Source organism: Trichechus manatus, unplaced genomic scaffold, assembly GCF_000243295.1.
Source record: "Trichechus manatus latirostris isolate Lorelei unplaced genomic scaffold, TriManLat1.0 scaffold00143, whole genome shotgun sequence".
Lineage (NCBI taxonomy): Eukaryota > Metazoa > Chordata > Mammalia > Sirenia > Trichechidae > Trichechus > Trichechus manatus.
The window spans coordinates 923,632-938,742 of NW_004444079.1; the positions used below are offsets into that span (position 1 = coordinate 923,632).

General features: G+C 37.8%; 1 protein-coding gene across 6 annotated transcripts in view; it reads right to left on the reverse strand.

The window, feature by feature from the left end:
- The window catches only part of ARHGEF12 (Rho guanine nucleotide exchange factor 12), a 166,346-nt gene that overhangs the window by 33,979 nt on the left and 117,256 nt on the right, over positions 1-15,111 (reverse strand). For 5 of the 6 annotated variants that reach the window (XM_023739912.1, XM_023739910.1, XM_023739911.1 and 2 more), the window contains 9 exons: positions 13,663-13,773; positions 13,266-13,364; positions 10,359-10,401; positions 9,963-10,068; positions 9,168-9,305; positions 8,629-8,661; positions 8,184-8,298; positions 6,568-6,673; positions 5,257-5,469 (listed from right to left, as the gene is read on the reverse strand). In XM_023739912.1, the coding sequence (XP_023595680.1) occupies positions 5,257-5,469; positions 6,568-6,673; positions 8,184-8,298; positions 8,629-8,661; positions 9,168-9,305; positions 9,963-10,068; positions 10,359-10,401; positions 13,266-13,364; positions 13,663-13,773 (964 nt within the window). The remainder of the gene's footprint in view (positions 1-5,256; positions 5,470-6,567; positions 6,674-8,183; positions 8,299-8,628; positions 8,662-9,167; positions 9,306-9,962; positions 10,069-10,358; positions 10,402-13,265; positions 13,365-13,662; positions 13,774-15,111) is intronic. The other variant, XM_023739909.1, reaches the window with a different exon arrangement.

Here is a 15,111-nt window from a genome sequence, read left to right on the forward strand (position 1 = left end):
AATGGATAAACAAATTATGGTATATCCACACAATGGAATACTACGCAATGATAAAGAACAGCGATGAAGCTGTGAAACGTATAACATGGTGGAAACTGGAACTTATTATGCTGAGTGAATTTAGTCAGTCACAGAAGGACAAATATTGTATAAGTCCACTATTATAAGAACTCAAGAAAAGGTTTAAGCACAGAAGAAAACATTCTTTGATGGTTACGGGGGTGGGGAGGGAGGGCGAGGGTTATTCACTAACTAGATAGTAGATAAGAATCATCTTAGGCAAAGGGAAGGACAGCACACACTACAGGGGAAGTCAGCACAACTGGACTAAACCAAAGCTAAGAAGTTTCCTGAATATAATTAAACACTTTGAGAGACAGAATAGCAGGGGTAGGGAGGCGTCTGGGGACCATGCTTTCAGGGGACATCTAGGTCAACTGGCATAACAAAGCTTATTAAGAAAATGTTCCGCATCCGACTTTGGTGAGTGGCTTCTGGGGTCTTAAAAGCTTGCAAGCGGCCATCTAAGATGCGTTTTAATTGGTTCCAACCACCTGCAGTAAAGGAGAACGAAGAACTCCAAAGACACAAGGAAAGTATTAGCCCAAGAGACAGAATGCGCCACATAAACCAGAGACTTCATCAGCCTGAGACCAGAAGAACTAGATGGTGCCTGGCTACTACCAATGAATGTCCCGATAGGGAACACAACAGAGAGTCCCTGATGGAGCAGTAGAAGGATGGGGTGCAGGATTCAAATTCTAGTAAGAAAACCGGACTTAACGGTCTGACTGAGACTGGAGGTGCCCTGGAAAGCATGGCCCCTGGACTCTCTATCAGCCCAGAAATAAAACAATTTCCGAGGCCAACTCTTCAGACAGGGATTAGACTGGACTGTGGGACATAAAGTGATACTTGTGAAGAGTGTGCCTCTTAGTCAAGTAGATACAAGAGACCAAAGGGGCAGCTTCTGTCCAGAGGAGAGATGGGAAGGCAGAGAGGGTTAGGAGCTAGTTGAATGGTCATGGGGAATCAGGGGTGGAAAGGAGGAGTGTACTGTCACAGAATGGGGTGAGCAACTAGGGTCTCATAACAATGTATGTATAAAAATTCTGTATGGGAGGCTAACTTGAAATGTCAACTTCATTTAATTACAACATTAAAAAAAAAAGAAAAAATAAATAAATAAAATAAATTTCAAAAAAAGGAGCAACATTCTCCTACCCTATCCTTTCCCATCCCCAGTGCCAACCCTTTTCCGTGGTTTGAAATTTTAGTTCTTTTGGTGTTCCAACTCCAAATAATAACCTCATACTTCTTTTTCTTGATTTATTATCTTTTAGGCAATATCTATTTCTTCCTCCCTGATAATTTTGTTCACTTATACTTCCCATCTTCATATCCCCCCATTTTGTCCCAAGGTTTAATAATTATGTTATTATTATTAACCGTGTTATTAGTTATTACCTAAATTGAAATGAGATAATTATAATCTATATTTTTGCTCCATTAAGGAGTTAGTATCTAAACTCTTTATATCAGATTAGGTATTTAGTGTCCATATCATCCCCTCTGACTGTATTTCCTTCCTTCTGCCTTCCATTTCTTTCCACTACATTTTTACTTTTATCATTAAGAGTATTTCTGCAGCTACAACTAAATATTCTGTGCTTTGCCTATAGGAGGATTCTAAAAGTTTGAAAACCAATAAAGAGAGCTTACCATATTATGAAAATATATGTACTGTCATATACAATATACATGCTAGTCCTACCAGGTTAAGAGATATGCTAGTTAGGGTTATATCTTCTTTTCTACTGGTCCAAGGATGCAATCCCTGGGCCACTTGAAATAGAATCTTTATGGCATTAAAGTCTTATACTTCATCAGTTGCCTTAAGATCCTGCCATTTTTTATTCTGCTTCACATTTACATCATGACTTCTTTTCTTGTACAGCTCTTTATTTTTCTTAACATTTCTAAATGTCTGTCTTTTATTGCAGTCAAAATAATTGATTAAGTCTCAAATTTTTTCATCTGCTACATCATACTATCAACTGCTTAAAATCCCCCCTTTTCTTAAACACTTCCCTATGTTCTCGAGCTCCAACCTAGGTCAGCAGCAGCCTGTGACAACAACCATCATCCTAAAACTTCCCTTCACTGCTTTCCCATGTTGTTTCCTGGACTCCATGAAATTTTCTTTCTTAATTTTTCCTCTCATTTTGCTGGAATGTGTATCCTCAAATAATTTCCAAGGAAAGGATGCGTTTTGATTAAACTTTGAATCCTTGCTTCTCTAAAAATGTCTTTATTCTTTCTTCATATTTGAAGGATAGTTTGGATGGATATAAAGAGCTCTGGTGGCCCAATGGTTAAGAGCTTAGCCACTAACAAAAAAGCTGGCGGTTTGAACCCACTAGCCGCTCCGCGGGAGAAAGATGTCAAAGTCTGCTTCCATAAAGATTTACAGCCTTGGAAACCCTATGGGGCAGTTCTACTCTGTCCTCCAGGGTCGCTATGAGTTGGAATCGACTCGACGGCAACAGGTTCTTTTTTGTTTGTTTTGGATGAATATAGAATTATAAGTTCAAAATCAGTTTTACTCAGAAAGTTGAAGGCAGTGTGCCATTGCATTCTAGCATCCAATGTAACGATGAGAAGTGTGATGAAGCACAATCCCTCTTTTCTTTCTCTTAGAAGCTTTTAGGATTTTTTCTTTATCCCTGGTGTGCTGAAATTTCCAAGGACATTTTAGGTATGGGTCTTTTTTTTTAAATTATTGTTCACTGTAGTTGGTTCTCCGTGAGCCCTTTCAATCTAAAGACACGTATTGTTTTTCAACTCTGGTAAACTCTCTTCTATTTTTTCTTGTTAACTATGTCTCATCCATTTTCTCTGTTGGCTTTTTGTGAAAGAGACGGATGTTGAACTTGGACTTCTGTAATGGTTATCTGTATGTTTCTTTTCTCTCAAATTTCTATGCCTTTAATGTTTCTGATCTACATTCTGAAATATTTCCTTGACTTTATTTTCGAGGACTTCTTTTTTTAATTCTGGGTGTTGTAGTGGTTTGGAAAGATCAATTTCTCTAAAAAAGAGCATGCTCATTTTCTTCTGGTTTATAAATGATAAATGGCTTATATCCTACAATGCAGGAGTCAGAAGGTGCTGACACAGTTGCTTTGATTACAGACCTTCAATTAAATTCATCATTTTCAGCTCTACTTCTTACCCATGTGCTCCATAACTCATGCCAATTCTAAGACCAAAGACTCTTCAGGGTTCCAGTGGGCATGCTGGCTCCCATCTTGGACACCTTAAACAATTATGGGTTCTGGCTTCTTCTTCATCCTTTCATCCATCAAACCACTATTGTTTACTTTTTTTCTCTCAAAAATTTACTGAAATCTCTTATTTGCTGGTAACATTTTCCCTTCCTCTACTTCCTTTCACTTTGAAGTTTTTGTTTATTCCTTTAAATAAACCAAACCATTGCCGTCGAGTTGACTGCAACTCGGAACAACCCTATACGACAGGGCAGAACTGTCCCACAGGGTTTCCAAGAAGCAGGTGGTGGATTCAAACTGCTGATCTTTTGGTCAGCAGTCAACCTCTTAACCACTCCACCACCAGGGCTCCATTCCTTTAACTACTATGTTTTTATTTCAGTGAGCCATGGGAGTCTTGAAATATCAATGAATATACTCAATCCAACATCTTCAGAATTCCATATTTGACAACATCCCCAGACTTTTCTCCGAACGTTACCTCCACATCTTTCTCTTTAACAGAAACCTGTTCATCCCTACCACTCAGCCCAGAAGAGCAGAGTTACGCCTCCAGCTATAACCCTCTCAAATAGACACTGGTGTTTCTGTCATACACTGTGTACTTCAGAGTGGCGAGGAAATGGATATGCTTCTTGTTCCTCACTACTGATTTTAGACTGTTACCTTGCTGCTTCTGCTTATAAAATGCCTTGCTCCATTGAGGTTCACACCCTCTGGATATTATCATGTCTCCACCCTAACAGCAATTATCCAGCAACACCTAACCTTAGTTGCTGGCTTGGTTTTCCTCTCCATGCTGATAGCACACCTGGGGACCTCTACACCCATGTGTATTAAGCTATTCAAATCCCTGGCTCCTTTGTTCCTTAACTTCGTCATCTCTAGTAACCTCCTCTGCCACCTCAGTGACCCATACTCACAGCCTTATCCTTGATCTTGTCATCATCAGAATTTGAACCACCTCTAAAATCACTAATATAGATAGACATGCTCTTCTTCAACTAGAACCATCTATTTTCCCAGCTCACTTGCTTAAGAAATCCACTATAACAAGTATTAAGAAACATGGTACGACTTCTCTAATAAGCTCCTTTCCCAATTATCTACAACAACTACTTTGTAGTGCTCTTTAGTCTTCAAACCCCTTGGCCCTTCTTAAATCCCTACTCTCAGCTAATAACCTAGCACTTCACATACCCTTTGCCTCTCATCTCCTTCTCAAGACTTTGTTCTATTGGTGATACCCTCTGTCTCCCACATGTTCAACTTCTTCCTCTCAACTGGCTTCCCCTTAGCATTAAAAAAAAAAAGTCTAGTATCTCAGACTTTAAAAAAGTCTTCCTTAGACGCCCCCCACATTGCCTCTAACTACTGACCAGTCCCTCAACACTTCCTTTCCCGTTCCTTTATTGGACTCAGCACAATTTGAAGGTTTTATTTGTGGAACTGTCTCCCCGCTGAGACTAAGCTGCATCATTACTGCATGCTAACATCTAAGACAAAGCTAATGCCTGGCACCTGACAGAGTTCAATAAATATTTTTTGAATGAATGAGAACCAGCAATTATCACTCAGCATATATTTGTCAATAAGTTCCTGGGTGGCGCAAGTGGTCTGCAGTCAACTAGTAACCTAAAGGTTGGCAGTTGAAACCCACCCAGTGGCTCTATGAAAAAAAGGCCTGGCAATCTGCTTCATAAAGATTACAGCCAAGAAAACTCTATGGAGCAGTTCTACTCTACAACACATGGGGTTGCCATAAGTCATAACCAACTCAATAGCAACGAGTTTTGGTTTTTTAGTTTTATATATTTGTCACTGGTTGTGGAATGTTAAGATGTTAAAATGAAATTAAACTGGGGTTCAGTCTTGACTAAAATAACCTGCTACTAGATTTTCCAGTTGGAGTGCTTATTTTAAAATCATGGTACTTATTTTAAGTTGAACTACAGCATTAGCTCACCCATGTCATTCTCTTTCCCTCCTTCCTGGGAAAGAGTAGTCCCTGCAGCCACAGAAGACGTGGGATTGGCAGGCAGATATCCAATGTCTGTTCCTTCATTTGCTATTCCACTCTGGCGCAACTTAGCAGAGTCTTGAGGCTCAGGACTCACAGACGAGAGTGTGGATAAGTGTTTAGGGTGGCGCTGCTTCTGTAGTTCCATGGCTCTGCCAACTAAACAGAAAGCAATGGTTAGCGATCTGGGCTAAAAAAACAGTTAAACGAAGATGTAATGTAAAAGGATCTGAAAAATGCTTGGAACCTGGTGGGCCCTAGAAAAATATAAGTTGAATTGTTATACAGAGTCAGAGATAGATGGATAGACAGACAGACAGATAGATAGAGGGATAGAGAAAGAAAAGAAGAGGTAGAGAGAGAAAGGCAGAGGAAGGCAAAGGAGAGAGAGAAGGAGATGGAGGCGGGTTGAAGAGAACAGGAAGGGAGGAGATGAAGCAGGGTCATGAGGAAAGGAGATGGGGGCGGCAACTGCGGGGAGAGCAGAGAGGGAATGCTGAGAGACAGAAGCAGATACCTAAGGAGCTGAATTCATTGCTAAGAGTGAAGATAAAGCCTTAAGCTCTGTGAACTCTTAGCAAGCCTCCCACCCCATATCTCCTCTAATGCCCACAGCTTCCTCATCACAATATGCCTCACAGACCATCCAGACGAATTCCCACTCTGTTCTTCATCCCCCATTCAGTATCACTGTTCATAACCCCCTACCCCAAGTAACGTGATGTTTTAAAATGTGGTACCGCCAAGGTTGAGAACAATTATGTGACCTAGTTACGCCTCCCTAGTACCACTCTCCCTAATTTTCCTACAGCCCTCTCGAGTGGGCTGACCTCTCTCTGCTGGACATGGGGGTGGAAGAAGATCATGAAATAAAGTACAATGGAGAGGTGGAGAGATCGCGTAAGAAGTGTGGAGAGTCAAGTAATACCTGTATAAAGAGATTAAACAAAGTACGTTGGAGAGATCTATGCACACTTTGTTTTCTTAATTTAACAATCACAATTTGAATGCAAACAAAATTAGAATAGATAGATAAATTATGTCATGGACAACTGATGTTAATACTGTACTGCCAGTAAAGATGTTTATGGCAACTATGTAGCAACATGAGGGTAAGCAGTTCAGAAATAACACTAAAAGGAAACAAAGGCACCTTGGAAGTTCAGGGGAACTAGTCTCAATACACTCTTCTCCAGCAGTTCTGATACTCCACCTGCATGGGATGGTGGGAATGCAGCATTTCAAACATCAACGTACTTGCACTGTTGTCATGGCGGCTTGGTCTCCTTGGGGGTCCCAGGATGCTGGTGAATCCTCTTCGCTTCCCTTTTTCTTCGCCTTCCCTATCTTTCTTCATACTCTGCTAGAGTGGATATACGATTAAAAATATAAGATGTGTAAAGAATAGATTTCTTTTTACTGCTTTGAAACACAGAAATGCAATTCTAATGGTCAGTTGAAAGAAACTGGTTAAATGTAAATGAAGGATACACACAAACACACACACAGAGTGCTCATTAGAGGTGGGCACATAGTGTTCTGTATGTATCAAACTCAAGATGTCTTCTCAAGTCCTTTAGAGCTGATGATTTTGGAAAATAAAAAAGTAGTTTGATTACACATTTACCAGGAGCTTGTTCTAAGCAATTCACTCACTCAACATTCAGCAAATATTTACTCAGCTCATAATGTGTGAAGGCTGTATGTTAAAAGCTGGGGTTACACTGATGAAGAAACAGACAACTTACTCGCCCTCACAGAGTCTTACAATCTATCAAACATTAAACAAAAACACAAATAACTACAAACTGTAACAGATACCATAAAAGTATAAGGTACTAACTGAGTTGGGGATGGTATTCTGTGTAAACCACTATTTACACTTTTCACATTGTCTAATAATTTGCTCTTATGCCTGGAATTCTCACTAGATTTTGAGTTTCTTGAGAACAAAGACCACATCTCACATCTATTAGTATGTCTAGCACTAATTTGGTGAATAAATAAATACAATTAAGGAGGAAAGCACTACAACCAAATGTAAAGAAGCCCAGAGACCCTTAGTCTCATGGGGCAACTCAGTCAACTGGCATAATTAGTTCACAAAATTTGTGTTCTGCATCCTAGTGAGGTGAGTAGCATCAGGGGTCTTAAAAGCTTACGAGCAGCCATTTAAGATACAACTATTGGTCTCTACTTGCCAGGAACAAAAAAGAAAGAAGGAAACCAAAGTCTCAGAGAAGAAACTAGTCTACAGGGCTAACAGCCTACACGAGCCACAGCCTCATCTACCCTGAGACCAGAAGAAATAGATGGTGCCCGGATATCACTACCGATTGTGCTGATCAGGGCCACAATAGATGGACTCTGACAGAATGGGAGAAAACTGTGGAACAGAACTCAAACTCTTAAAAAGTCCAGACTTTCTGGACCAGTTGAGACTAGCGGATTCTCTGAGACTATCACCCTGAGATACTCTTTAAACCTTGAACTGAAACTATCCCAAGGTCACCTTTTGGTAAAATAACAGATTGGCACACAAAATAAAGGATATCACCCATGAGTACGGTGCTCCATTACAAAGCCATCTATATGAGACCAAAAGGTCAACAATTACTCTAAAGGCAAAGATGAGAAGATAACGAGGCAGGGAAACTAGAGTACTGGAAACGGAACAACCAGAAAGCAATTAAAGAGAATGTTGACACATTGTGAAAAATGTAACAAATGTCACTGAATAACTTGTACAGAAATTGTGAAATGGAAACCTAATTTGCTGTGTAAACTTTCACCAAAAACACAGTAAAATATTATTAAAAAAAAAAAAAAAGAAGCACAAAGACTTGAACACTCTGTTATTGTTCTGGTCTCACCTTGATTTTTGGAAGGAATCCAATCCGACCTCGCTTGTGCTCCAAATTTCGAGGTTCTTTCACTTTTACGCCCAAATGTTTCATGTACATGAGAATAACATACTGCATTGTGGAACTGGAAAGGAAGGGATTAGTAAAATAAGACTTCTGAGATGGGGCATGATTAGAATAAAGACATAAAATGACATCAAACCCAAAACTCCAGTGTTGGAATTCTTGGAATTAATTCATTAAGCAAAAAATAAGGAACTATCTATTCATTGCAGACAGGAAAGGATTCTATTCAAGAAGACACTAGAATATTAATCAGATAAAATACAGGCCACCAGGGGAGACCACAGCCTACATTTTTAAGTTAAAAGAAACAAGTCTTAATTTAGAGCTGACAAGAGAAAATATGGGTTTTTTTTTTCCTTAAAACCCTAGGATAAAATGGTTATATTACCTCTTATCTTCTTCTATGGCCTGAGCTGTCATCCTAAAAGCAAAAACATTTAAAAATGAAATATGAAACTTTAATAAAAGAATTGTTATTAAACTCAGATACCTGAAACAACAGAACAGAGTCAAATGCCTTGGGCCCTACCTTAAATCTTTGTCAACTAGAATAAAATATCAAAAGAACTCTAATCCACAAAGGAACTACATGCTTTTCACACTCACGTCATCAAGTGTACATATTATACAGCAAAAAATATTTCCAAAGCCAATGAAAATATTCAACCTATTTTTGATCATTGATTAGAAACTTTAGAGTTACTCATTTAATCAACATCCAGAACAAGAAACACAAGAACTTTATCAAAAATAAAATATCAGCAAAGGGGAAAAAAAAACAAACCCAGTTTCTCAAGTATTGTGAAATAATAAAAAGGCCCATGTATGATGTGACATTCCTTCTAAATTTATTCAACGCGTACTTCAAGCATAATTACATGGCATCTCAGTAGAGAGGGCATTTCCACATACACTTCTATTACTTACAACACTTCTTCAATTTTGGCAACAATCTGTTCTGCACATGCCCGTTCCTTCTCCAAAGTTACCCGGTCCTTGTCTCGCTCTGCATCGAGTTTAGTCAGCTCACTTTCAGCCAAGGTCAGCCCCATACTACGCTTTTGCCTAAAAAGAATAGGAGAAATTTCCTGGTATAACTTAAGAGAAAAACTACCTTCCTCTGGAGATGTCTTATCACAATCTCCATAGCTATGAGTTTCTAGCAACAGGCAAAAATGACACACTGTTCTACATCTGCACCCACGTCACCTAGGATGCCAGAGGAAAAGAATTCTAGAGACACTCACTCAACAGAACACATATCTTAAAGGAACACACTTAGCACAGCGTTAGTACTGAGATCAAATTCTGAAAGCATGTGGAATGAGGACTCTGGACTCTCGGTTCCACTATAATCCTTTGACTCTAGATGTTCATTATGTTCTTAATATAGTGATAAAGACCATATATGGTTCACCTAGTGCTAAGATAAGGATGGAGTCCCTGGGTTAAGTGCTTGACTACTAACTGAAAGGCTAGTGGTTCAAACCCACTGCAGAGGCAACTCAGAAAAAAAGGCCTGGTGATCTGCTGCCAAAAGGTCACAGCCTTGAAAACCCTATGGAGCAGTTCAACTCTATACACACATGGGATTGAAATCAACTTGATGGCAACTGGGTTTTTTGGTTTTAAGATAAGGATTAAATATGTAACATTTTCCTATCAAAAAAAAAAAAAAAATTCAGAATGACCATATCAACTTATATCTACCACCAAGATTACCGAAAATCTTCCAAGTGCCTTTGAACCTCTGGGTGAACTCTTTCTTGCATAGTTTGGATATAATGGCGATGGAGATCCTCAGGAATAAGCTCTGGTCTTCTCTTGTCTGTGTAATGAAAAGGAAAGGAAGCATTTCCTCTAAAGGTATGTTCTCTGCATTATGACTGACAATGTATCAGTGCTATCTGATGAAAATTTAACCTGGAGTAAGCCAAAGAGAAGTTCCTCAATGCTTTTCATGTATCTGATTTCAGAATTCAGATTTCATTTACCCTTAAATGTATTATAAACTCACCTTCTCTTCAATTCATCACATGACACATAAAACTTTCTTTAGAGATGAGCTACGTATCTATAGAAAAGTAATTCTCCAGGACATTGGTGCTCCCAACTTACCGAGATCTGTAGCTATTTCATCAGGAACAGAAACTTTCAGGTGCTAAAACAAAAATGCAAACAAACAATGAAATAGTATGAAGGAATTTTCAAGACGTATAAAAGTGCTTGTATAAACTAAAGGGATACAGTACAACTTGGGATGCCTGTTCTTAAAAGCATATTCATTCATAAACTCATTTAGTGAGTTCCACACATCCAACTTTCACAGCTCTGGAGCACTGTGTTGATTAACCTTGAAAATAAACCCTTTTCCCAAGGATCATACTATTAAGAAAATATCTACAGTTTATTTCACTAGGTTACTGAATGCTTCTGTGCCATATTTACTCCTAATGAATACATTGGCTTTGGCTTTCTAGAATCACTGGTTCATATAATCAGTTATGTACCATTTAAATCAATATAGGTAAAACCTAAACAATGTATACATTATTGTATGAAAGATTTACAGATACATAATCATGACTTTCATTTTCTGTATTTGAGATACTCACACTATAGACCATGATACAGTCATTTTTCTACATAAAGTTAAAGAATCGTTACAATAGTCACATTCCCAGTAAGAAGGTATTGTATGAGAATATTGAGTTTTTGGAGTCTTGTATCTCCAGTAATTTACTGTTGAACTAACTAAGGTGACTATCATATAATTTAACTTCTCTTAGCTAGGGTTTTCACCATAATAATTGCAGTTTTTGGTCCCATGAACAGACTATTGTGTTTTTCCCTCACAATTTGGGAAATGTCTTGAAAAAAATTATTAATTTGCATTAAGAGGAAATGTCTTAACCTCTTCGTGCTTATTTTGTATAGTATATGCACTTAAGTCATACGCTTCCAGAAATCAAACAATTCCTAAAAGACCTGAGGTTTTAAATTTGAAAATAAATCACTGCTGAGAATTAGATTTCTCTTATTCACTTAAAGGGACAACGAAACGGATTTCAAAGCTTTCTCTTTGATGGGAGTTGCCACCCAGTAGCACAGATCAACTTTCGTAAAAGTACTTTTACTACAAGTGCAAAAAATATACAAAAGTTCATTTGTGTATGTGGGTATTTATATGAAATAAATATCACCTGTAGCACTAAAAGAACTAGAGATTATGTAATCAATCACTGTTCTGATTACACTTTAATGGTATACTTATACAGATCATGAGTAGCAAAATATAAGGTTTTGACTTAGCTTGGAGTTCTCTTAAGAAATGTGAGAGTCAAACATACTTGAATATATTGTCATTTCTTCATAGAAGCAAATTATTTTAATAAAAATAATGCATGCTATTTTAACAATGATGGTACAACAGAATCGTAATTCATTCAGCAAAAATTAGGTGCCCACTAAGTACCAGGATCTGTTGGAAACACAGCAGTGAACAAACAGACAAAAATATCTGCCCTAACGGAATTTACACTCAGGAATACAGACAACAAAAATAAATAATATATTAGTTCTATGGACAGAAATGGAGCCCTGGTGGCACAGTGGTTAAGAGCTTGGCTGCTAACCAAAAGGTTGGCAGTTGGAATTCACCAGCTGCTCCTTGGAAACTCTATGAGGCAGTTCTACTCTGTCCTATAGGGTCACTATGAGTTGGAATCAACTCGGTGGCAATGGGTTTGGTTTTTTGGTTTTACGGACAGAAATAAAGCAGAAAAGGTGACAGAAAGTAAAGGGTGTGAAATATGAGGAGATTGGTCAGGGAAGGCCTCACTGAGAAGGCAACTGTATTTAGCAATGTGAAGGTGTGGAGGTGTCTTTGTAAAGGAATACAAAGAAAAAGAGGCAGGACCAGGAGAGAGAAGTAGAGCCAAAGTGTATTTGAGTTTGTTTGTTTTAAGATAGGAGAAATAACAATGTTTGCATGCTAATGTGAATGATTCAGTAGAAAATAAAAAACAGGAAATAATTCCTAGAGTAAGGTCTTTGAGTAGGTATGAGGAAATAAAATGTAGTACACAAGGGGAAGAGTTGACTTCAGTCAAGAACGTGGACAATCCATTCACAGCACCAGGAGAGAGGGCAGAGTATATTGTATGATGGAGAGAGGAGATGAATGTGGTAGAAGGTCTCTTCTATATACTTTAAATTTCTTAGCAAGGTCATCAGCTAAGAGAAGGATAAGAGAGGAAGTGATGAAGGTTTCAGGAGACAGAATCGTCATCTAAGAGAAACTGTCATCTCAGAGAACTGCAACAGCAGAAGGACTAGGGAAGTACATCATGATTACCCAGGAAGCACCAAGGGCTGACAGCTATTTACCCTATAACAAGGCTAATAACAAAACTTACTAGAGTTTGAAAACCTTACTTTCTATAGGTAAAATAAAGCACTATTATAGTTTATTTCACTGTGAGATCTTTCCCATCACCTTTTACTTCAATCTGTGCCTCCAAACTTCAAAGAAGCCAGCCCACAGTTCAACTATACAAGTATTATCCCTTGCATCATAATATATGAATGTACATCATATGTGACATCTTTTTCACTCCCTCACTCTAATTAAGCATATGTATAAATCTGAATACACATATATACACCTACTGTGAGAATTCAAATGCCTACAACTGATTTAGAAAGGATAAAAAAAAGTCAAGAGTAATAAATAATTGAATATAGGTGGTGGAGCTATGGGAACTAATTTTTTTTAAGGAGAGACTATCAAACACAACAACAACCAGAAGACAAAACAGATAATTGGGACCTCATAAAAATTAAATACTTACGTTCATTAAAGAACTTTATCAAAAGAGTAAAAAGAGTGATCAATAACTGAGATGTAATACAGATGTCAGAAAACACAATACAGTCCAAAAACATGGGAGGGAAGATAAGAAGCAGGAGGCCAATAATTCAATGTACTAAAGCAAAGATTATAACATTAACTTGACAACTTACTGCAGATCGATCCAGGAAGAACTGGTGAAACTCAAGGAAGACTCGACGAGTCTCCTTGGAATTGGTCTGTTTATACAGGTCTGAATAGAGATAACAGAGCTGTAGCAGAGAAACAAATGGAAAAGATAAAGTGAGAAATCACAAAAAAATGTAATCCGCTACATCCTCACTGAGTAGGAATGTTTGGAATAGGTAGGTCACCATAACCAATGTACCTATTATCATGTGTAACCAAGTCTTAAAAAAAATTAATAACATTTTAATTATCTTTTACATCTACACTTATATGTCTGGAAGACTGAAAAAAGTCTGTCACTTATCATGCATATGTGAAAAGTTTAATGGTATATGAATCAATATAAGACCTCTGAATTGGCTAAATCATAGAACATATTACCAGTGTCGCAGGGTCAAACTGTGAAACAACATGGTGTAAGAAAACAGCCAAGTGAGCAGGGCGTGATTTCAGCAGTTCAATGCTCTGGAAACAGCTGCACTGTCCATTGATCTAGAAAAAGAAATCACTGTACGTCAATAACTCCAACACACAAATCAAAATGCACTGTAGGCTCAACTTGACATAACTATCCAAATTTTACTTTGACCTATCCTGATTATTTTACATTTTAAATCAGATAGAAAGGATTAAGTCAGATATTACAAAAATTTGAGATTTTAAAAAATTTACTAGACTTTATTAGCAATATAGGCTATGGACTCTCTTCCTCTCAAAATGCATTGTCTCTTGGGCATAGAAGGGAAGAAAGACCATGTGGAGAGAATGGAAGTTGAGAAGATGATTTTAAGGAGCTCAGATGTTTATAAACTGAAAACCCTATGGAGCACTACTCTGACATATATGGCGTCACCATGGGTTGGAATCAACTCTATGACAACCTCTTTCTTTTTCCTCAACATACAGATATCAATATGTGAAAAACAGTTTAACAACATTTCTAAAAAGATAATAGAAGGTTTTTTGCCTAACAATGAAATAGCTCTTTTCCTTTACTTTTGGACTAATCACGGGAACGGTGGTAGGAAACAGAATTGTATGATTTTAAGTAGGGAAATCCTAAAGTATTTGTCTATTCCCTAAATACAAGGAATACAGAAAACAGTAATAATTTAGGTAAACTAACATCACAATTTCCGTATAATTTTTCACATTTACATAAATAAAGCAGAGAAGAAAGTTAATCTAAGAGAATAATCTAGATAAGGATCTTTAGCTTTCCCACTGGGGGAGGAAATTATAAATTAACTATCAATCGCTCAATGACCTAACTCTTAAAAACATTCCAAAAAAGAAAATTCCAGACCCAGATGGTTTTACTGGAGAATTCTACCAAATAAATTTAAGCAACAAACAATATCAATTTTATACAATCTCTTCCAGAAAACAGAAAAGGAGGGAACATTCATTCTATAACACCAGAGTTACCCAAATACCAAAAACCAGGCAGTGACATCACAGAAGAGATACCACACAGAAAGAAATCTACAGACCAATATTCCTCATGAACATACAGGCAAAAATCCTCGGCAAAATATTAGCAAATTGAATCCAGCAATATATAAAAAGAATAAAACATCATGTCCAATTGCAGTTCACTCCAGGAATAAAAAGTTGGTTCCATATTCAAATGGAGTCCCTGGGTGGTGTAAATAATTAACATGTTCGGCTGCTAGCTGAAAGGTTGGAGGTTTAAGTCCACCCACAGGCACCTTGGAAGAAAGGTCTGGCAATCTACTTCTGAAAACTCTGCCACTGAAAACCCTATGGAGCACTACTCTGACATATATAGGGTCACCATGGGTTGGAATCAACTCTATGGCAACTGTT